This window comes from Panulirus ornatus, chromosome 10 (assembly GCF_036320965.1).
Source record: "Panulirus ornatus isolate Po-2019 chromosome 10, ASM3632096v1, whole genome shotgun sequence".
NCBI classification, from domain to species: domain Eukaryota; kingdom Metazoa; phylum Arthropoda; class Malacostraca; order Decapoda; family Palinuridae; genus Panulirus; species Panulirus ornatus.
In genome coordinates this window covers 25,868,909-25,892,740 of record NC_092233.1, presented here as the reverse complement: position 1 = coordinate 25,892,740, position 23,832 = coordinate 25,868,909, and the positions used below count along the sequence as shown (strand labels likewise).

The 23,832-nt window shown below is 40.0% G+C and overlaps 1 protein-coding gene across 1 annotated transcript in view; it reads left to right on the top strand.

Moving 5' to 3' along the window:
* LOC139750830 (neuroparsin-A-like) overlaps positions 1-16,391 on the top strand; it is a 37,862-nt gene extending 21,471 nt beyond the window's left edge. Inside the window, exons 3-4 of the mRNA XM_071665604.1 lie at positions 1,871-1,985; positions 15,528-16,391. Coding sequence (XP_071521705.1) covers positions 1,871-1,985; positions 15,528-15,656 — 244 coding nt within the window. The 3' untranslated portion in view covers positions 15,657-16,391. The remainder of the gene's footprint in view (positions 1-1,870; positions 1,986-15,527) is intronic.
* The last annotated feature ends 7,441 nt before the right edge of the window (positions 16,392-23,832 follow it).

The window sequence follows — 23,832 nt, the reverse complement described above, 5'->3', positions numbered from 1 at the left end:
CAAGTGTATGAACAAAAACTAGATTATGTCACACTTAACGGACGGCGCCAGACGAAACAAAATTATAGTCGGGAGAAAACGAGGCTGTTGAGTCTTTTCTGCATGAGAACTTTTTATCAGCCAATATAAAGACAATAGCAATGATGAAAAAATCATTCTGTGTAATCTTTGAGATTGGTCTCATTTACCTGAAAGTAGTAACAGTTTTTCAAAAGAGGATCATGAATGTTAAGAGTGAAACTTTCAATAATAATAAGGATATATGGGCAAGACTCCACCAGTTATTGTCACTAATACTCACTGACTAAGAGTGTTATCAATTAATGTAACTATAAAGCAAACATTACAACAAAGGACACAACAGAATACGGGAAGGAGTTAGGCTACAAAGAAGACACTGCAAGTGATCGTTCATATGCTACAAACATGACCACCACCATTATGACTTTTTTTTCTTTTGCCATAGCCACAAAAGAATGGCCACTACCAAGTGCATGTCCCCAAGGCCACTGGGTTTATTTATAGGTGGTGTGGCGTCAGATGTCTTACACTACCGGGGTTAGGACTTTGGTGGCCACCGTATCTTCTGAGCAGTTTATCTAGTTAAAACCGGTTTCAAGTAGTTATAATGCTGACGTGAAACCAACGCATCAATTAGTTAGTATATTTTTAGGTTGATGATACGTTATGTGTCACGTAATGGGATCAAAAGGAGGGTGGCGTGTGTAGGAGCAGTGGCTAGGACAGTGCCGGCGCCAAGCAGTACAACAGAGGGACGGTGATGCGGGTAGGCATCAGCAAGCCGGGTCATTATTCTATTGATGGTGAGCACCTCGGCGACGCACACACATCAGCCAGTCATCAACTTTACTCCTTTAGCAGCTCTTGAGTCTCATAAACGGGTCCAACCCACATTCATGATATAATACACTGACAAACAAAAAATCAGTTATCCTAAAGGGACAAATTATATAACATATCACCGAGGTAAATGCTACAGACTTAAAGAACTGGTCGAATTAGGGTCCGCTCAGCCGCTGCAGCTGCCGCCGCAGTAAATCTGGTGTGACGGGTCATATAACGTGTGACGGCCCCGCCGGTTCGTGATCAACAAGGCTGTTGGTTAAGGTCGTCTGTGGCTCTCTCGTACTGGCTCTCGGTGGACGACCTCCAGGCCGCTGCTTGAAATACCCAATGTAGCCTCGTTACCCTTGCCGGCTGCATCTCGTCATGCGCGGTCCTTCAGTACAGCTCCCATTCTTGTTGCTGACTACTGACGGTATCAAATGCTAGGAATTTCACTTAACGTACCTGATGATTTCTTTAAGATACAGAGTTACATCGTAAGTCATTTTTCACCACTGCGTTGTGCTGTGAATCATACTGACGCAAATAAGCAACAAAATTATATGGGAACATCTCATGGCTATATATGTCCAGATGTATATTGCTACTATTCAGTGTCAAGGAACCATAGCTTTGAGTTTACGAGCAAATAGAACATTTGCTTGTTGCTGGTCACAGGACAATTTTACGAGTGGAGCTACTGATAATTGTGAACAAATGAAATCTATCCAATGTTCATATGTTCGTCTGAATTAGACGTCAGACTTCTATATACATCTAAAAGAACTGGTCTTACAGCTTTCACACGACGCAATAACTGATAGTACGTAATTTGGAATGAATGAATCGTAAATATTTATACAGGTTACAGCCAGTGATACATACTTTCCGCCATAGATTAGCCGCATATGCTAATATGAAGGTAACATCGGAGCTTGAAGTAACAGCAGTATTATCCAGCACTTTTAATTTCCCAGAGTAATATTCATGGTTGTCATGTTCATATTTATCTATCTCTCAACAGATATGCAGCAGCTGGTCCTGCATGTCCACACCGGAATGAAATAGTGCCCGAAGATCTCAGCAAGTGCAAGTACGGCGTTGTGCTAGGCTGGTGCGGCAACTTAGCCTGCGGCAAGGTCAGTGCTCCGCCTATACACTTCCGTACGGCACTGTTCCTGTATTTGTGCTCCACATGTAATTAGAAAAAACATTAGAATAATAATTCATACAATCCTTAACTTCTGTATCAAAATTATGTATATATATATATATATATATATATATATATATATATATATATATATATATATATATATATTTCTTTTTCTTTTAAACTATTTGCCATTTCCCGCGTTAGCGAGGTAGCGTTAAGAACAGAGGACTGGGCCTTTTTTGGAATATCCTCACCTGGCCCCCTCTGTTCCTTCTTTTGGAAAATTAAAAAAAAAAAGAAAGAAAAAAAAAATGAGAGGGGAGGATTTCCAGCCCCCCGCTCCCTCCCCTTTTAGTCGCCTTCTACGACACGCAGGGAATACGTGGGAAGTATTCTTAATCCCCTATCCCCAGGGATAATATATATACATATATATATATATATATATATATATATATATATATATATATATATATATATATATATATATCTTTCTTTCATACTATTCGCCATTTCCCGCGATAGCAAGGTAGCGTCAAGAACAGAGGACTGGACCCCTGAGGGAATATTCTCACCTGACCCACCCCTCCGCTCCTTCTTTTGGAAAAAAAAAAAAAAAAGAAAAATGAGAGGTGAGGATTTCCAGCCCCCCGCTCCCTTCCCTTTTAGTCGCCTTCTACGACACGCAGGGAATACGTGGGAAGTATTCTTTCTCCCCTATCCCCTATATATATATATATATATATATATATATACAAAATTTGCGGTTAAACGCTAAGGTTTAGTGAACTTGCTCATCTGTGCATATAGCGGAAAAGTAAACGTCGAGACAAACTGCCATTTCTTATGATCAGGCCACTAACATGTGTGCTCATTACTCTCGACCCTGATGGACAAGCTAGGCTTGCAACCATCAATTTAAAATTTTCGTGAAGTTGCATTACTGTTATCATCGCCAAGTCCAGCCAGACAGGCTGGTGTACTGAGGTACTTGGATACATTCCAATGGCTTCGTTGCCTCTATTACCTCCCAGATCCTCTTCATAACTAATCGTGTCGTGTGTAAGGGTTCATCAACTAGCTGTCCTAATTATACAAGATATAATTAATCTATAATGACACACAGACCATTTACTTCATAAATTATAGAGGCATCCGAGAGATTCCTGTGTATAGCTGTTTTCAAGTAAGTGGGTTCAAATGAGTTCACGGCCTCGTCCCTTCGCGGGCTGAACTGCATGGTCTGCTTCACACGGTCAAGCCGGCGTTGGAGCATACGCCAAGACACTGCGTTATTTACCTTTAGCCTCAAACCCAGGTTGTTTTAAGCGATTTTCCTGGCAGACACCCTTTCTAACACTCTCCTTTTGGTCTTCACTCAGAGCTGTTATATGAACCCTATAACCATTCAAGTCATGTAACCAAACATTCGCAGTCGTCTTTATGCCAGATTCAGCCATTCAAGTGATAAACCTCCGGGACTTTAGTACTAAAGTAATTTTACCATGTCTTCACGTCAACATAGAAGCACCCAAAATCCATAGCAGAAGACGGAAGTATCAGGGTTGTGCACGTGTAACCCCAGTGCTAAACATTATACCAAGAGCACCAAGTATTCAGCATGAGATAAATTATTGCAGTTGTAGACCAGACTAGAGTGTTCAGTGGTTTGACCTACTACTTCACACCACTTAACCAAGATGAATTAATTGAGACTAGTTTCTTCACCACTGCAGATAGATTAGAAAGTGTTATTCACTGTGACTAGAGATGACATCATATTGATCTTTATTCAAGAAACCTGCGAACCCGCACTCTTCACCTGCTTTATTATAGCATTAGCAATCAGAATCTGGATCTCTAGTGGCTGCAGAAACACTACATTATCACAAAGTTAGTGACAGAAGTTGTCAAATAAGCGTTCTTACCAGCTAGCTACTCACCGACCGTCTAAGCTTGTGACCATCCGACATTACTGATGTACCATTGTGGAAATATGAGGACACACACCCGCATCACCCCATAACTCGCTAAGAAGTTGAATTTGTCTCCAAATGCCCTGACAGTACTCTAAGTATCTAGATAATCTAAACATCATATTGCCAAGCTTCAAAGGAACCACAATGAGTCGGACAGCTCCTATGGTGCCAAACAGCGCCAGTAAATGCTGTTTCTAACTCACGACACCGCCGAGATAAAAGAACGACAGGCTTTCTCAGGAATAAATCTAATATGCTCAAAAAGCTGCGTCAACAGAGAAACCTAGAATAGCACACTGAAGTATGTGATCGAAGTAACTCGTGCACTGCTCCAAGTTACTAAGACCCTTAAGTGATTTGGTTGAACGGTAACCCAGTGTTGACCAACAGTGACTGCGCTGCAATCATAAGCAACTCTTAGATTACATAATCACCACCACCCATTTCCATCAACTCGCCTATCCGTAAATGCCACAGGTCCCAGCTGTCTTCTACCTTTCAACAAGCCATAACCCTTCGCTACTCTGAGAAGGATGAAGCAGTTTTCGCTGATTAATGGGACAGATGTCAGCACTCACACAAGCAAAGGGCAGCTGCCCGCCTGGGAATTTTAGCATAAAAAGATTCCTAAAGTACTCGGCACTAAAAGCTCTTTTCTTATCAATGGTACCCATAAAACGGCCATTGCTGTCTGGGCAAAGCTCCCATGTGTTATTGATCTAAACTGGAGCTGCTTTATAGATGGAACAAGCAATAATAAGATAATCTGCAGCAAACCAACCCTACATCTCATACAAATCTCTCTCGAATACCTGCTTTTAAGTATATCATACCCCTAAAATCAGGGACCTATGCAATCCTGTAGTCCCAGACTCGATGACAGACGACACCAGAATTCACTAAAGCATACCTTAGGCTGCTTCTAAAGTTTCGTTCTTGAAGGTTGCCACAAAGTATGCATGAAAATGCTGTATATCAGACCAATTTGGGACTACCACGGGATGGTTCTTGACCCACACTCTTGTCATCGATTACGATGAACGTTCTTTGAAAAAAAGAAAAGAAAAAAAAACCAGTCCGAGTCTGTCATTACCGCCCTTAGCATAACATCATAAAAATTATTTCATTTGTCACTGAATTAATTTACCAATCAATAGTCTCTGAGAACACTTGAATTTGATTTCAGCGATCACAATACAAATGCAATAGTACACACAGTGGTCATCATGGTAATTTATTATGACTTTGCAAGCTGGTACTCCGACCTCCAACGTGAGGTTAATTCACTCGAAGACAAAATTAACAACGAGAGGTTAATTCACTCGATGGCAATGTTAAATCCTTTCATAAAAATCACAACTCGTATTACAGATACATCCACCATCAGTCAAAACATGTTACTGTGAATCTTAGACATTTTCAAATAATCGCAGAGACTAAAATTATGGACAAAGGATACTATTACTACAAACTGCATGGCAGAGAACAAGCTCAGGAGTAAAGTATACCGGTTGCCGACTCGGCTAACCCGCTGTTGTTCGCCCCTCTCTGGAGTTAGACAGGGAGGACGCATCATGGGGGTCAGCGTTTGAGGGAGGTTCGTTCATGATGAGGATGGGTACATGCAGAGGGTTGGCAGGCGCTGACCTCTAGTGATACCGCAAGGACTGAGGCCGAGTGCTCGCCTGGGACACCCACCCCTGGTGACCCATCAGGTGTTTGTGATGAGAAGGATGTCACCATCAAGGGACTACGAGTTTATGTTAGTGAGATGACTGGTGATAGCGGCGTGCATGAAGAGAGCACTCTGCGAAGTGGAACTGCAGATCAGCAACTTAAAAAAATCAAGGCTGCCAAACCTCGAGATAAAGCTATTGATTGCTGATTCACGAAAGGAAAAGTCTGTATGCAAGGTCGTAGATGATATGTCACTAAGTTGTTTATGATACTACTTTGAGCCATCTGCTGATGAAGTAATTAAGCTAGGCTGATGATGTGATGCTATTACTGCCCCTGTGAATACTCTCCGTACAAGTACTGATTAAGAGGTGTCAAACGTTTGCTGCTCAGCGTTTCATCCATAAAGTAAAGCCCTACAATCGCATGCATGGTAATCCTAACAAATGAATCAGAGGTTAATTACGTACGATAACATGCAAAAAGCTTCGCCATCTGGACCGTACGGTTACTGAAGGTGTAGATGCTAAAAACAACAAGTAGTGTGAAAATCTAATGCATTAAATACCTTCGGTTAAGAAATTTTCACTTTCTGAGACTGAATACTTGAACATTTTACACGTTATTACGTATATTCTCTACCATGTAGCATGTAGGAAAAGAGTATCGAACTGCCACTGTAATATTCTCGAAAAATTTCTTTTTGAGAGTCAGATGTTCAAGCTCTTCGCAAATATTTCTTTGTCTACAGTACCAAATACCAAGATGTTCTAAAACGAAACTTAGGGTTTGAAAAAAGAATCGATGTCTTGTTTGTTAGGCTACCGCAAAGAGAGGCTTTCCTGACATCCTGGTGTAGAGTGAGCAGCAGCAGCGGTGCCCTCGTCATGTACCTCTGTCTGTGTGACCGACAGCAGCTGGTGTGGCCACCAGTGCACCTGGCTTCTATTACGTGCATTCATGCATAATGTTTTAGTCTACTGTGTATGTGCAGTTGTTATTTTGAAATGAGCTTATCATTATTAACACACACAAAATTTATATATATATATATATATATATATATATATATATATATATATATATATATATATATATATATTTATTTATTTATTTATTTTTATTCATTTTTGCTTTGTCGCTGTCTCCCGCGTTTGCGAGGTAGCGCAAGGAAACAGACGAAAGAAATGGCCCAACCCACCCCCATACACATGTATATACATACACGTCCACACACGCAAATATACATACCTATACATCTCAATGTACACATATATATACACACACAGACATATACATATATACACATGTACATAATTCATACAGTCTGCCTTTATTTATTCCCATCGCCACCTCGCCACACATGGAATAACATCCCCCTCCCCCCTCATGTGTGTAAGGTAGCGCTAGGAAAAGACAACAAAGGCCCCATTCGTTCACACTCAGTCTCTAGCTGTCATGTAATAATGCCCGAAACCACAGCTCTCTTTCCACATCCAGGCCCCACACAACTTTCCATGGTTTACCCCAGACGCTTCACATTCCCTGATTCAATCCATTGACAGCACGTCGACCCCGGTATACAACATCGATCCAATTCACTCTATTCCTTGCACGCCTTTCACCCTCCTGCATGTTCAGGCCCCGATCACTCAAAATCTTTTTCACCCCATCTTTCCACCTCCAATTTGGTCTCCCACTTCTCCTCGTTCCCTCCACTTCCGACACATATATCCTCTTGGTCAATCTTTCCTCAATCATTCTCTCTATGTGCCCAAACCATTCAAAACACCCTCTTCTGCTCTCTCAACCACACTCTTTTTATTTCCACACATCTCTCTTACCCTTACATTACTTACTCGATCAAACCACCTCACACCACATATTGTCCTCAAACATCTCATTTCCAGCACATCCACCCTCTTGCGCACATCTCTATCCATAGCCCACGCCTCGCAACCATACAACATTGTTGAAACCACTATTCCTTCAAACATACCCATTTTTGCTCTCCGAGATAATGTTCTCGACTTTCTTCAAGGCTCCCAGGATTTTCGCCCCCTCCCCCACCCTATGATTCACTTCCGCTTCCATGGTTCCATCCGCTGACAGATCCACTCCCAGATATCTAAAACACTTTACTTCCTCCAGTTTTTCTCCATTCAAACTTACCTCCCAATTGACTTGACCCTCAACGCTAATGTACCTAATAACCTTGCTCTTATTCACATTTACTCTTAACTTTCTTCTTTCACACTTTACCAAACTCAGTCACCAGCTTCTGCAGTTTCTCACATGAATCAGCCACCAGCGCTGTATCATCAGCGAATAACAACTGACTCACTTCCCAAGCTCTCTCATCCCCAACAGACTGCATACTTGCCCCTCTTTCCAAAACTCTTGCATTCACCTCCCTAACAACCCCATTCATAAACAAATTAAACAACCATGGAGACATCACACACCCCTACCGCAAACCTACATTCACTGAGAACCAATCACTTTCCTCTCTTCCTACACGTACACATGCCTTACATCCTCGATAAAAACTTTTCACTGCTTCTAACAACTTGCCTCCCACACCATATATTCTTAGTACCTTCCACAGAGCATCTCTATCAATTCTATCATATGCCTTCTCCAGATCCATAAATGCTACATACAAATCCATTTGCTTTTCTAAGTATTTCTCACATACATTCTTCAAAGCAAACAACTGATATATATATATTCATACTATTCGCCATTTCCCGCATTAGCGAGGTAGCGTTGAGAACAGAGGACTGGGCCTTTGAGGGAATATCCTCACCTGGCCCCCTTCTCTGTTCCCTCTTTTGGGAGAAAAAAAAAATAATCATCCAACCCTACACTGATACAAACACTATTTCAGCACACGCCAAGATCATTCACAACCACGATGAAACAACCACAGTGAATGCACAGGACTCTTACTGCTCACTTGTCCCGTGCGCACCCCACATAAGACACACTGCATTACTCTACTTACGATCTATGGACACACGAGGGGTAGATGTACTGGGCTGACTATGGAACAACTCCCGTAAGCAGGATTCGAACCTATGCGCTCGACCCCGGGCGGCCCGTGAATACGTCATGAGAAGGAACGCTAACCGTTACACCACAGGAGCCCATTAATATATATATATATATATTATATATATATATATATATATATATATATATATATATATATATATATATATATATATATTATCCCTGGGGATAGGGGATTAAGAATACTTCCCACGTATTCCCTGCGTGTCGTAGAAGGCGACTAAAAGGGGAGGGAGCGGGGGACTGGAAATCCTCCCCTCTCGTTTTTTTTTTTTTTTTTTAATTTTCCAAAAGAAGGAACAGAGAATTGGGCCAGGTGAGGGTATTCCCTCAAAGGCCCAGTCCTCTGTTCTTAACGCTACCTCGCTAATGCGGGAAATGGCGAATAGTTTGAAAGAAAAGAAATATATATATATATATATATATATATATATATATATATATATATATATATATATATATATATAAATATATATATATATATATATATATATATATATATATATATATATATATATATATATATATCATAATTGCTGTCTCCCGCGTAGCTGTCATGTGTAATGCACCGAAATCACAGCTCCCTTTCCACATCCAGGGCCCACAAAACTTTCCATGGTTTACCCCAGACGCTTCACATGCCCTGGTTCAATCCATTGACAGCACATCGACCCTGGTGTAGAGCATCGTTCCAAATTCACTCTAATCCTTGCACGCCTTTCACCCTCCAGTATGTTCAGGCCCCGAACGCTCAAAATCTTATTCACTCCATCCTGCCACCTCCAATTCGGTCTCCCGCTTCTCCTCGTTCCCTCCACCTCTGACATATACCCTCTTTGTCAATCTTTCCCCACTCATTCTCTCCAAGTGTCCAAACCATTTCAACACACCCTCCTCTGCTCTCTCAACCACACTTTTTTATTAACAAACATATCTCTTACTCTTTCATTACTTACTCGATCAAACCACCTCACACCACATAATGCCCTTAAACATTTCATTTCCAACATATCCACCCTTCTCCGCACAACCCTTTCTATAGCACATGCCTCGCATCCATATCACATTGTTGGAACCACTATTCCCTCAAACATACCCATTTTTGCTCTCCCGAGATAACGTTCTCGCCTTCCACACGTTCTTCAACGCTCCCAGAACCTTCGTCCCCTCCCCCACCCTATGACTCACTTCCGCTTCCATGGTTCCATCCGCTGCTAAATCCACTCCCAGATATCTAAAACACTTCACTTCATCCAGTTTTTCTCCATTCAAACTTACCTCCCAATTAACACGTTCCTCAGCCATACTGTACCTAATAACCTTGCTCTTATTCACATTTACTCACAACTTTCTTATTTCACATGCTTTACCAAACTCAGTCACCAACTTCTGCAGTTTCTCACCCGAATCAGCCACCAGCGCTGTATCATCACAACACTTTGCATACTTGCCGCTCTCTCCAAAACTCTTGCATTCACCTTCCTAACTACCCCATTTATAAAGAAATTAAACAACCATGGAGACATCACACACCCCTACCGCAAACCAACATTCACTGGGAACAAATCACTTCTCTCTTCCTACTCGTACACATGCCTTACATCATTGGTAAAAACTTTTCACTGCTTCTAGCAACTTGCCTCTTACACCATATACTCTTAAAACCTTCCACAAAGCATCTCTATGCACCCTATCATATGCCTTCTCCAAATCCATAAATGCTACATACAAATCCATCTGTTTTCTAAGTATTTCTCACATACATATTTCAAAGCAAACACTTGATCCATACATCTACCACTTCTGAAACAACACTGCTCTTCCCCAATCTGATGTTCTGTACATACCTTCCCCCCTCTCAATCAATACCTTCCCATATAATTTCCCAGGAAAACTCAACAAACTTATGCCTCTGTAATTTGAGCACTCACCTTCATCCTCTTTGTATGCATTTCGCAAATCCTCAGGCACTTCACCATTGTCCATGCATACATTGAATATCCTTACCAACCAATCAACTACACAGTCACTCTCTTCCTTAATAAATCCACTGCAATACCATGTGTATATGAGTGAATGGGCCATTCTTCGTCTGCTTCCTGGCGCTACCTCGCTGACGCGGGAAACAGCGATTATTATAAATATATAAGTATATATATATATATATATATATATATATATATATATATATATATATATATATATATATATATTCTTTTCTTTCAAACTATTCGCCATTTCCCGCGTTAGCGAGGTAGCGTTAAGAACAGAAGACTGGGCCTTTGAGGGAACATCCTCACCTGGCCCCCTTCTCTGTTCCTTCTTTTGGAAAATAAAAAAAAAAAAAAAATGATGAGAGGGGAGGATTTTCAGCCCCCTGCTCCCTCCCCTTTTAGTCGCCTTCTACGACACGCAGGGAACACGTGGGAACTATTCTTTCTCCCCTATCCCCAGGGATAGGGGAGAAAGAATATATATATATATATATATATATATATATATATATATATATATATATATATATTCGCCCCTATCCCTGGGGATAGGGGCGAAAGAATACTTCCCACGTATTCCTCGCGTGTCGTAGAAAGCGACTAGAGGGGACGGGAGCGGGGGGCCGGAAATCCTCCCCTCCTTGTATTAACTTTCTAAAATGGGAAACAGAAGAAGGAGTCACGCGGGGAGTGCTCATCCTCCTCGAAGGCTCAGAGTGGGGTGCCTAAATGTGTGTGGATGTAACCAAGATGTGAAAAAAGGAGAGATAGGTAGTATGTTTGAGGAAAGGAACCTGGATGTTTTGGCTCTGAGTGAAACGAAGCTCAAGGGTAAAGGGGAAGAGTGGTTTGGAAATGTCTGGGGAGTGAAGTCAGGGGTTAGTGAGAGGACAAGAGCAAGGGAAGGAGTAGCAATACTCCTGAAACAGGAGTTGTGGGAGTATGTGATAGAATGTAAGAAAGTAAATTCTCGATTAATATGGGTAAAATTGAAAGTTGATGGAGAGAGGTGGGTGATTATTGGTGCATATGCACCTGGGCATGAGAAGAAAGATCATGAGAGGCAAGTGTTTTGGGAGCAGCTAAATGAGTGTGTTAGCGGTTTTGATACACGAGACCGGGTTATAGTGATGGGTGATTTGAATGCAAAGGTGAGTAATGTGCCAGTTGAGGGAATAATTGGTGTGCATGGGGTGTTCAGTGTTGTAAATGGAAATGGTGAGGAGCTTGTAGATTTATGTGCTGAAAAAGGACTGATGATTGGGAATACCTGGTTTAAAAAGCGAGATATACATAAGTATACTTATGTAAGTAGGAGAGATGGCCAGAGAGCGTTATTGGATTACGTGTTAATTGACAGGCGTGCGAAAGAGAGACTTTTGGATGTCAATGTGCTGAGAGGTGCAACTGGAGGGATGTCTGATCATTATCTTGTGGAGGCTAAGGTGAAGATTAGTATGGGTTTTCAGAAAAGAAGAGTGAATGTTGGGGTGAAGAAGGTGGTGAGAGTAAGTGAGCTTGGGAAGGAGACCTGTGTGAGGAAGTATCAGGAGAGACTGTGTACAGAATGGAAAAAGGTGAGAACAATGGAAGTAAGGGGAGTGGGGGAGGAATGGGATGTATTTAGGGAATCAGTGATGGATTGCGCAAAAGATGCTTGTGGCATGAGAAGAGTGGGAGGTGGGCTGTTTAGAAAGGGAAGTGAGTGGTGGGATGAAGAAGTAAGAGTATTAGTGAAAGAGAAGAGAGAGGCATTTGGACGATTTTTGCAGGGAAAAAATGCAATTGAGTGGGAGAAGTATAAAAGAAAGAGACAGGAGGTCAAGAGAAAGGTGCAAGAGGTGAAAAAAAGGGCAAATGAGAGTTGGGGTGAGAGAGTATCAGTAAATTTTAGGGAGAATAAAAAGATGTTCTGGAAGGAGGTAAATAAGGTGCGTAAGACAAGGGAGCAAATGGGAACTTCAGTGAAGAGCGTAAATGGGGAGGTGATAACAAGTAGTGGTGATGTGAGAAGGAGATGGAATGAGTATTTTGAAGGTTTGTTGAATGTGTCTGATGACAGAGTGGCAGATATAGGGTGTTTGGGTCGAGGTGGTGTGCAAAGTGAGAGGGTTAGGGAAAATGATTTGGTAAACAGAGAAGAGGTAGTAAAAGCTTTGCGGAAGATGAAAGCCGGCAAGGCAGCAGGTTTGGATGGTATTGCAGTGGAATTTATTAAAAAAGGGGGTGACTGTATTGTTGACTGGTTGGTAAGGTTATTTAATGTATGTATGACTCATGGTGAGGTGCCTGAGGATTGGCGGAATGCGTGCATAGTGCCATTGTACAAAGGCAAAGGGGATAAGAGTGAGTGCTCAAATTACAGAGGTATAAGTTTGTTGAGTATTCCTGGTAAATTATATGGGAGGGTATTGATTGAGAGGGTGAAGGCAGGTACAGAGCATCAGATTGGGGAAGAGCAGTGTGGTTTCAGAAGTGGTAGAGGATGTGTGGATCAGGTGTTTGCTTTGAAGAATGTATGTGAGAAATACTTAGAAAAGCAAATGGATTTGTATGTAGCATTTATGGATCTGGAGAAGGCATATGATAGAGTTGATAGAGATGCTCTGTGGAAGGTATTAAGAATATATGGTGTGGGAGGCAAGTTGTTAGAAGCAGTGAAAAGTTTTTATCGAGGATGTAAGGCATGTGTACGTGTAGGAAGAGAGGAAAGTGATTGGTTCTCAGTGAATGTAGGTTTGCGGCAGGGGTGTGTGATGTCTCCATGGTTGTTTAATTTGTTTATGGATGGGGTTGTTAGGGAGGTAAATGCAAGAGTCTTGGAAAGAGGGGCAAGTATGAAGTCTGTTGGGGATGAGAGAGCTTGGGAAGTGAGTCAGTTGTTGTTCGCTGATGATACAGCGCTGGTGGCGGATTCATGTGAGAAACTGCAGAAGCTGGTGACGGAGTTTGGTAAAGTGTGTGGAAGAAGAAAGTTAAGAGTAAATGTGAATAAGAGCAAGGTTATTAGGTACAGTAGGGTTGAGGGTCAAGTCAATTGGGAGGTGAGTTTGAATGGAGAAAAACTGGAGGAAGTGAAGTGTTTTAGATATCTGGGAGTGGATCTGTCAGCGGATGGAACCATGGAAGCGGAAGTGGATCATAGGGTGGGGGAGGGGGCGAAAATTTTGGGAGCCTTGAAAAATGTGTGGAAGTCGAGAACATTATCTCGGAAAGCAAAAATGGGTATGTTTGAAGGAATAGTGGTTCCAACAATGTTGTATGGTTGCGAGGCGTGGGCTATGGATAGAGTTGTGCGCAGGAGGATGGATGTGCTGGAAATGAGATGTTTGAGGACAATGTGTGGTGTGAGGTGGTTTGATCGAGTAAGTAACGTAAGGGTAAGAGAGATGTGTGGAAATAAAAAGAGCGTGGTTGAGAGAGCAGAAGAGGGTGTTTTGAAATGGTTTGGGCACATGGAGAGAATGAGTGAGGAAAGATTGACCAAGAGGATATATGTGTCGGAGGTGGAGGGAACGAGGAGAAGAGGGAGACCAAATTGGAGGTGGAAAGATGGAGTGAAAAGGATTTTGTGTGATCGGGGCCTGAACATGCAGGAGGGTGAAAGGAGGGCAAGGAATAGAGTGAATTGGAGCGATGTGGTATACAGGGGTTGACGTGCTGTCAGTGGATTGAATCAAGGCATGTGAAGCGTCTGGGGTAAACCATGGAAAGCTGTGTAGGTATGTATATTTGCGTGTGTGGACGTATGTATATACATGTGTATGGGGGGGGGGGCCATTTCTTTCGTCTGTTTCCTTGCGCTACCTCGCAAACGCGGGAGACAGCGACAAAGTATAATAATAAAATAATAAAATAAATATATATATATATATATATATATATATATATATATATATATATATATATATATATATATAAACGCCCATACACGCACATATACATACATGTACACAGACTTATACATATATACACGTGTACATATTCATACTTGCTTGCCTTCTATTCCGGCGCTACCCTGCCCCGTAGGAAACAGCATCGCTATCCCCTGCTTCAGCTAGGCAGCGCCAGAAAAAACAGATAAGGCCACATTCGTTAAGACTCAGCCTCTAGCTGTCATATGTAATGCACCGAAACCACAGCTCCCTATCCACATCCAAACCTACATTGATACACACAGTTTCAGCACACGCCAAGATCATTCACAGCCACGATGAAACTACCACAGTGAATACACAGTACTCTTACTGCTCACATGACCCATGCGCACCCCGAATAGACACACACTATTACTCAGACTTATGGACACACCCAGTGGACGTTCCCACGTTGCTGCTCCACAAGCGCTGAGGGAGGCCCAAATAGACAAGAGGGACTCCTGGGGCAGGAAGCGTTTATATATATATATATATATATATATATATATATATATATATATATATATATATATATATATATATATATATATCATATATATATATATATATATATATATATATATATATATATATATATATATATATGATGCGTTGATCATACTAGTCCGTGATGATAGTTTTGAAGACGAAACCGCAATTCAGTAGTTCAGATAATTTGATTTAACATGAAATTTTTCTTATAGAAAAACTACATTAAACAGAATTATCTGAACTACTGAACTGCAATATCACCTTCATATATATAACTTAAGTTATAACTAACTTAGGTTTAATGTGGTTGGAGGGAGACTGGCCACTGGCAATGATATGATATTCTGCAGCCTTGATTTTCATTCCTCTACATTACTCTCTCTGTCCACAGGGCCCAGGAGACACGTGTGGCGGACGCTGGGAGGAGCACGGGAACTGCGGCAAGGGGATGTACTGCGTGTGTGGCCACTGCGCTGGATGCTCCAGCAAGCTCAAGTGCGCCCTGGGTAGGTTCTGTTAACGGCGCACCCGGCAACCCAGAACACACCCTGTGGCAGCACTTGCACTCAGCAGCTTCCCCTGAACTTGCACAGGCTGCATTCAAACCCTGAAATGCGTCTCCTGACAGCTTACATGACTAGATTTTCTCACTACAACCACTCCTACACTACAGTCACTACTTCTCGCACTTCCCATTCCGAGACGGTCATTGATCAAAATTTTTGACCATCAGCGCATTTGTCAAAGGTGCTTGTTAGGGCTACCAGCAGCAACAAGCGCCTGTTTAACCTTTGTACAAGCGATAAATCTCTCTTCTGAGGGTGAAAATTCTTTGTCTACGTCCTTATCGCTCCCTACACTTTCTTCTTATTCTATCTTTCGTTTTTTAGTGTCTGAATACGTTTACTGCCATCAAAGAAATCGAATACCAAGGAAATAATATGCAGCTGTCAAATGATCTGTTCCAACTGCCGGTCGATGGTAATTATCAATGCTATGGGAAAAGAGGAAAAATATTCCGGTAAATAAGACATTAATACACAAGAAATGTCCAAGACGGCATCTACAACTTACTGCTTTGTGATAATTAGTCTTCATAAGAAGGTGGAAGCGAACTCGCATCTCGCAGGATCTCCAGGCTGGACCGGACCTCCTCCGGGAACCGGACTCTGCGGAACCGGCCAGTGATACATGTATACGTAAACACATACCTGATGTGTCTTAACAAACCTAAGAAATAAACTGTGAAAACATCTTTCCTTTTTGTTTTCTTAAAGTAACTGGAAAGTTATCACCTAATAGAGAAAGAGAAGCTGGATTCGAGCGAGAAAAGGTTATCATGGTCGCCACTCTTTGTTAATCCTCTGCTTCCGAACATATATAAAGAAAAATGTTACATACACTGTGCAACTAGTTCACAGCTGAGTTGAGTATCCACTGGTCTTGAAGACGAAAATATGCCGCAAAACTAACACTCTATAATAATATGTATAAGCACAACTATATCGATGTATTTAACGATAAAAATATATGTGATCTGATCCTCACACCTTTTCCAAATGTTCAGAATGACTACATAATGAGTTCTACGAAGACTACTTCATTTCCCCTGTGTTAGGAGCTAGAACAGTAGTCTTTTTTCACATGAATATAAAGAGAAGTTCTTGTTGCTTCTATAAAAGTGCTCCAAGACCGTAATCAGTCTTTGGTGAGAAGGTAGGAGGGCTCATTTCTAAATATAGTAAGTACAGTAAGTATGTTTGATAGAATTTTCAAATATACTTTTGCAAGTAGTACAACAATGTAAACTCAAATTGGGATGAAATACTCCTAAGAATAACCTCAACAAAATTATTATGCTCTTGCTAGGCTCGAATTCATGGCGTGCATCTCCGTGAAAAACCAGAGCCAAACATGCTTGAGTGTTCTGAGGTGCAACTCCTCAAAAAAAAATCTAACAAAAAGAGTCAAGAGATAATGTAATGAACGGAGTTAAGGTGAGTAATGCAAGAGACATTATTTTCTCATAAGTCACAGATGCAAGCATGCAGCTGTGAAGTCGACGCAGGCATCTTGTTCTCTCGCAATTGCATGAGTGCAATGGGGCGAGGTACAAACAAGTTGGAGGACAACAAATAAATTAAGATAATCTTGTCTTGTTCTTCAGTTGTTTTGGTACATAACAATTGTTCTGTTATCCACCAGGGAAAGTATGCTTCCACTAACTGTAACACTTTAACAGTTTCAATCATATCGACGCATTACGAAGGGAAGAAGACCAAATAGTTCAGAATCAGTCCAGGTAAGGCCTGAAAACTGGGAGTCAAGTTCACCAGTCACATCACCAAGAAAACATATGAACCAATCTTCAACTGACTCAGCTTCTGCACCAACGCCGCTTGCGATCATCATAACCGTGGTATGAAAGGCTTGGCATTAACAGATGTTGTCAGTCTAACAGCTTATAAATAGATATTTATGAAAATCGTTCAATATTTTCTTCTAAAACTAGAATAGAAAATTATGATTTCAACAGTTAGCTCACGTACGTTAACTGTATTGAAGTCCGTATTCTGTAACTTTGTGATACCAAGCAAGTGCGAAAAATGCCATACCCACGATCTGCGCTTATCCAAACAGTAAGGTGACATCAGTGCTCCAAGCAGCATGAATAGTTCTCACCTAAATCATTCCTAAGCAACAGGTTCTAGAGATACATCGACGAACTTACAGTACCAGTGAAAACAATAACAAGAGCTGTGCTTCTCTGCCTAATGTGTTTTACACTGACCAATTGAATAATGCTTCCTGTCTGAATCATGTGTTTGCTTACAATTTCACATAACAGTCCATTCCATACAAGCCTACGCGAGAAGCAGAACCAGGATGCCCGAAGTTTATCCACTGCATATTTTACCTGAAGCAGACCGTATATTGTGTAACGAATAGCATCAAACACTGACCACCACAGTGAATACATGCAGCCAAAGATGACATCTAGGCGAATGCTGAGCAACTAACACGGCCTCTGTACATATCACTTGCCTCTGTCATACCTTTCACCTTTGGCATTTACCATTTCATATCGCAACAACCAGAACTCATTTTACACAAATCTCATCTGCTATACCTATACCTGTTATCCGCCTCGGAGCAAGGGTGAATTTTACTTATGTAGAGAGGTAGCGGATGGTAGTCGACTGGTGAGGCCCAAACACTGCCCAAGGGCACATTTAAACGCATCGTTACCGTAATGACAATACAGCATATGCTATAAGGTTCATATACAAATAGTTCCTACAACTTGTGGCACGTATATTTTACTATAAAGTGGGATACCAGAGTAAGTTAGTAAAAATATATTAACTGTAATAACCTAATTTAACTCACCAGTGAGTGGGGAAGAGGATAATTCAAGTGGGATATGTACCAGTCAATCAGCCTATACAATGCCATCAGCAAGCAATCACAATTACTATAAAGATGACAGAAGGCAACAGCATTTATATTAAAGCCACTGAAACAAATCAGATGCGAATATACGTATATACCGCAAAATTCAAACGTTAGTGGGGCTGATGAACTTTCTAAGGGTATCCATGCCCCATAGTAATACAGAATTCACTAAATTCCTCTCTGATATCTCGATTTTAATATAATACTCTGATATATAACAGAGCCAACTTTAATGTGCATTTCCTTATCTCAATAGCAGTATCCTTCAACATTATGATTTTGCTAATGAATATGACTTGATTCTGAAAGAGGTAGTTTACCTAGTACTATTTTACAGAGGTCTTTCAAGCGTAAATTTAAGATGAATCTTGGTTGGCTAGTTCGCTCAACACAGCTAAACCACAAAATAGAGTACTTTCAGTAGCATTATAGATTACTCTCAGCAAGCACAGCATTATACCCTCAGCAACACAACATTTTAGAGTAATCTCGGCAAAAACAGCATTATAGCATACTCTCATCAAGCACAGCATTAAAGTATGATTGTCTATCGGAACTTTACTCAGTCGACCATCAATGTTTTGTAGATTTTCAGTTGTCCTTTCGAATGCAACACCAAATTCAAATGAATCTGCATGACATTGATCGGCAGTATAGCCATAAACTCCCACACGATCTTTAAACCCGTTGATGAAGAGTATGTTCACAAGAACAACTAATGTGCTCCTGTTACTGATTCCACCGTGGATACTGTAAGCTAACAAGCAAACGTACCTGGTAGGACCCATAACATCTACCATAGACCCACTAACTGCGCAGTTAGTGTACTTTTATCCAACAGTCAACGAGTCCATAACTTCAGAAATCCGTACACTGTTTATAGTGGATGAGTTGATAATATGTCTAACGATATTAAGGCAATGGCAATGTTCATTAACAAAGTCAGCTGTTGCAACCGCAGAAGGAGACGTTAGGGCATTTGACTTTTGCCAACAATGATTTGCATGTTTCCTGCTACTTAATTCAAAATAAATGAAAGTTACATGCTTTTACCTGCATTTTCTGCCAAAAACGGAGGGGATAATGCAGAAAAAATAGCATTATAAGTCTAACCGTCTAATTCGTGACTATCAAAGCGACTTCATAAGCGAGTTCATAAACGGCGGATCATTACTAAGAAAAGTGCTCCAATCAAACTTGTGTGTCATCCGTATGACACATGAAAGGCACCACCCCGTTGAGGCTGTATTTGTCGTCATGCGTCTATGCATCATTAAAACCACTGAAAATAAAAATAGCGGACACAACTACTGATGGGGTTCACCGAACAGTTCTACAAACTAAAGAAATACTGTGTTAGAATGAGTAATGACAATGTGAACTAGAAAACAAGAAATATGGACTGGCAAACTGTGTTAATCGAGCTTCTAATGTTGGAGACAAAAGAATAGGAGCGAACCATTTAATGGCATTCAGTGATGTTTCCTCTAATGATAAAAGCATTCAAGGGAATGTACATACATGCAGGAACTCGTGTGTTTTTCTCCCTACATAATGGAGAAAGATGGAAATGAAAAGCTGTCTTTTGTGTATTCAGTGTATAAACTAGTGGAGCACAAACTTGGGAGTTTCATGGAATTTAGAACGCAATATCCTGGGTTTATATAAAAATATATCAATTACTAAAGTAATTCAGTGACGTACGAAAGTTACCACTTGATTCGCCAGAAACCCCTACTCCCAGTGTGCACAAATACCGGAACAACGATCAGAAATCACAGCCTGGAATATGACTATATGGATGCATTTAAACACGGAAATGCAGACAACAACTGACGAGGAAGGTTGGTTTCAGTGAGTATCAGGAGGGTTAGTAACACGACGCAGTAAGCCAGCAATACAGTGGCTGTCAAGTTCCTCAGGGCAAGGTTGCTGTCTTTACTCCCTGCTTCAACCATACGTAGGTTGCTGGCCTACCTAATATTAAGTCCACAAAGACAAGGTCTCCCAATTAAGACATGACGCTTATCAACTCAGAACTCAAAGGACTTTTTAATCGTAATTTTTCCCCTAAGACGACCGATAAGCGTTAGCACTGTAGCGATCAATTTAGCAAATCAAGTAATGCTAGGTTAATTTTTTTTTTTTTTTTGGGGGGGTGGTGTTGACTTTCTTATTCTATCTCTGGTTTAACTAAAGAAACCCAGGAAAACTAATGTAACCCAACAAAACTGCAACAAGTGGAAAAGAGGTCTATGACTAACTGCAGCAAACCTATTGATATCATTTTCGTCGACAGGGATGTATTCAAATCGCCACAATCTTAAGCGGAATTCACTGAATCAAGTATAGCTTAGTACATCTATGGATCAGCTACTTGAGGTCCGGCCGTTCCTATGGAGTTAGGTAATCTCTCCTAAGCTTGGGTTCTGCTAGATCAGCAGACTTACCAACTCTGTATGGATGCTTGAATGGATGATGTGACTCAAATGAGTCAACACAGTAAACTTTTTTTCCAGCTGCAACAGCTTCTGAACCAATCATCGATCTGCCTACTCACCAAGATATTGTACTAGCAGTCCTCATAGCTAGGTAACCCCCACAACTTTAGATGAAAATCATTACGGAACGACTCATGTTACAGTATGGAGCGTTCATAATCAAGTGACATGGTGCACTACAATGTGACAAAGGTAATACGGGTGGCTGCAGATACTTAGCTAAGTATCAGAAAGACTAATAACCAGTCAAGATGATTTTTCTAAACTACATAACGCAGTTTATTACAGATGATAAACTCCTCACTACAAAGTTATATGGGTACAAATAAACATAAAAGAGGAAATATGTAAACATGAAGATAAAGTAGCTAGGGAAATATAAGAGAATAAACGGTCAAATAACACAACGGATGATAATAATAAGTGTCTTTTGCACTAGAAAAGGAAGATAACAGAAATTAGATGACAGGGAACCTATTAAAAGGAATAAAATAGTCACACAAATAAAACAGAACATACAGAAATAGTATATAAGATGAGAAAGGGAAATTCCTAATATGAAAAAAGACTGAAATATAAAAACTATCAAAGGATGCCAATGAAGATGAAAAATGAAAAAAGAAAAATGCAGCAGGACCAGTTAATTTCAAACCAGATTTTTATCAAGGTCTTACCAAAGACTGAGGTATGTTTGAATGTTTTAAGTAAGTTTAGATAATGTTATAAAAAAAAATACTTGAATACTGGAGGTGAACAAGAAAAATGATACCAAAAGTAACAAAACGAAAAGCAAAGTAATCAAAACCTAACCTTACTGAAGACTGAGGTATGTTTGAATGTGTTAAGTAAGTTTAGTTAATGTTATACAAAAGAAAATACTTGAATACTGGAGGTGAACACGAAAAATGATACCAAAAGTAACAAAACGAAAAGCAAAATAATTAAAACCTATTGTCTTACCAAACTGTGCATGCAGACTTTATGACTGGAGGAAAATGGAAACCGATGGAAAATCGCCTGTTGTTTAACGATGAGAAGGAGAATGGAAGTGGATTTACAGTTGGAGGAATGATAGAGAACAGTATTTCTATTTTCAGATATTGCACGGAAAGTAGTTATAAATGAAAGAAACCCTTAACATCTATATCAGTAGATTCCAGTAAAGCATTTAATTCAGTAAAAAGAGGAATCAGATGAAATAATCGCTTCTGTATATAATGGAGATTATATATATATATATATATATATATATATATATATATATATATATATATATATATATATATATATATATATGTGTGTGTGTGTGTGTGTGTGTGTGAAAAATGAATTTGAACATAACAAGTGGAATAAGACTGATGCACAAGGGCCACTACACTTTATGAATTGACTACACATAAAATTATTGAAGAATTCGAGACTAGGAAAAGGATTTCAAGATGAAAATCACTCTAAAATAAATGCGCTCTATGGGTTGCTATTGGCCAGTGATGAATGTGGATTTACTATCGATAAGGGTGAGTGATATAATCATATTCAGTACGAAAGAACAAAAAGAGAATATCAAAGAAATATAAGTAACTGTAGTAAATATCTGGGAATCATAGTAACACTGGAAACTTTTGAAATGCAAAAAGAGATGGCAATTCAAAAAATTATAACAAACAGTGAACTTAACGTACTTTGTCATAGGGCAAAGATGTAACAAAATTTTAATAGGTGTGATTTATTTGGAATAAGTATTGCATTACTGACAATCTTACATATTCAAAAATCTTTAACTCTACCAGGCTGAAAACGTTACTTTACAAAGAGTAGAAAATTCTTCATACAGACAAATAATTGGAACACCGAAATATGCGCAAAAGGCCACATAAAGAGAATGAATAAGTGCCTCAGCCATGGAATCAAGAATCATCAAATGACAGATAACATATGTACAGTATATAATGAATGAAAGTGGAAATGCATTACTTGGAAGAATTTGGCAGGAAAAAAGAGCAGAAAGGACAGACAAATGGATAAAAGCGACGGAAAAGTATTTTCAGGAAACAAAATTAGAATACATTAAACCACGAAATGACAAAAAGAAAAACAAGAGGAACAATTTGGGATAAAAAGATGGAAGATGAAAAAAGGCTGCAAATTTATCGGAAATTAAAGGAATATATAAAAGAAAAATACGTTAGTAAGCAATCATCTGTAATGCTGCATAGTGTGAAGAACAAACAATATACCATTAAATAATATAAGTAGATTATACGGTAGTAATTTACACGGAGCAGAGGATAATGATTTAGGCATTTTAGTGAATGGTTCCCGGAACATCAAGAGCAAAAAATATCAAGAGCCAGCATTACAACAATGCATAAAATAAAATAATCGGGCAACACTATACATAAATTTCGTAGGTTTTATAACGATGGATGTTCATCCTGAAAACCTAGTCTTATTTTTACGTCATGGGTTTACTCTTAATTTTTGTACAAAAAAAAAAAAATATCGAGCCAAGCAGTACAACAATACATAAAACAAAATAAAATAATCGGGCAACCTTTGTTTGGAAATAAAAAAATATAAACAACTGCAGACCAGAGGACAATAAATTTGATATAACAATAGAACTACAGGGAAGTGCCGTTGCACAGGCAAGACTAATACAACTGAACAGAATCGAACTGGGATCCTTGACTGTCTGGCAACACAGGGGTCAAACAACGTCTGCTCAAGAATGCATTT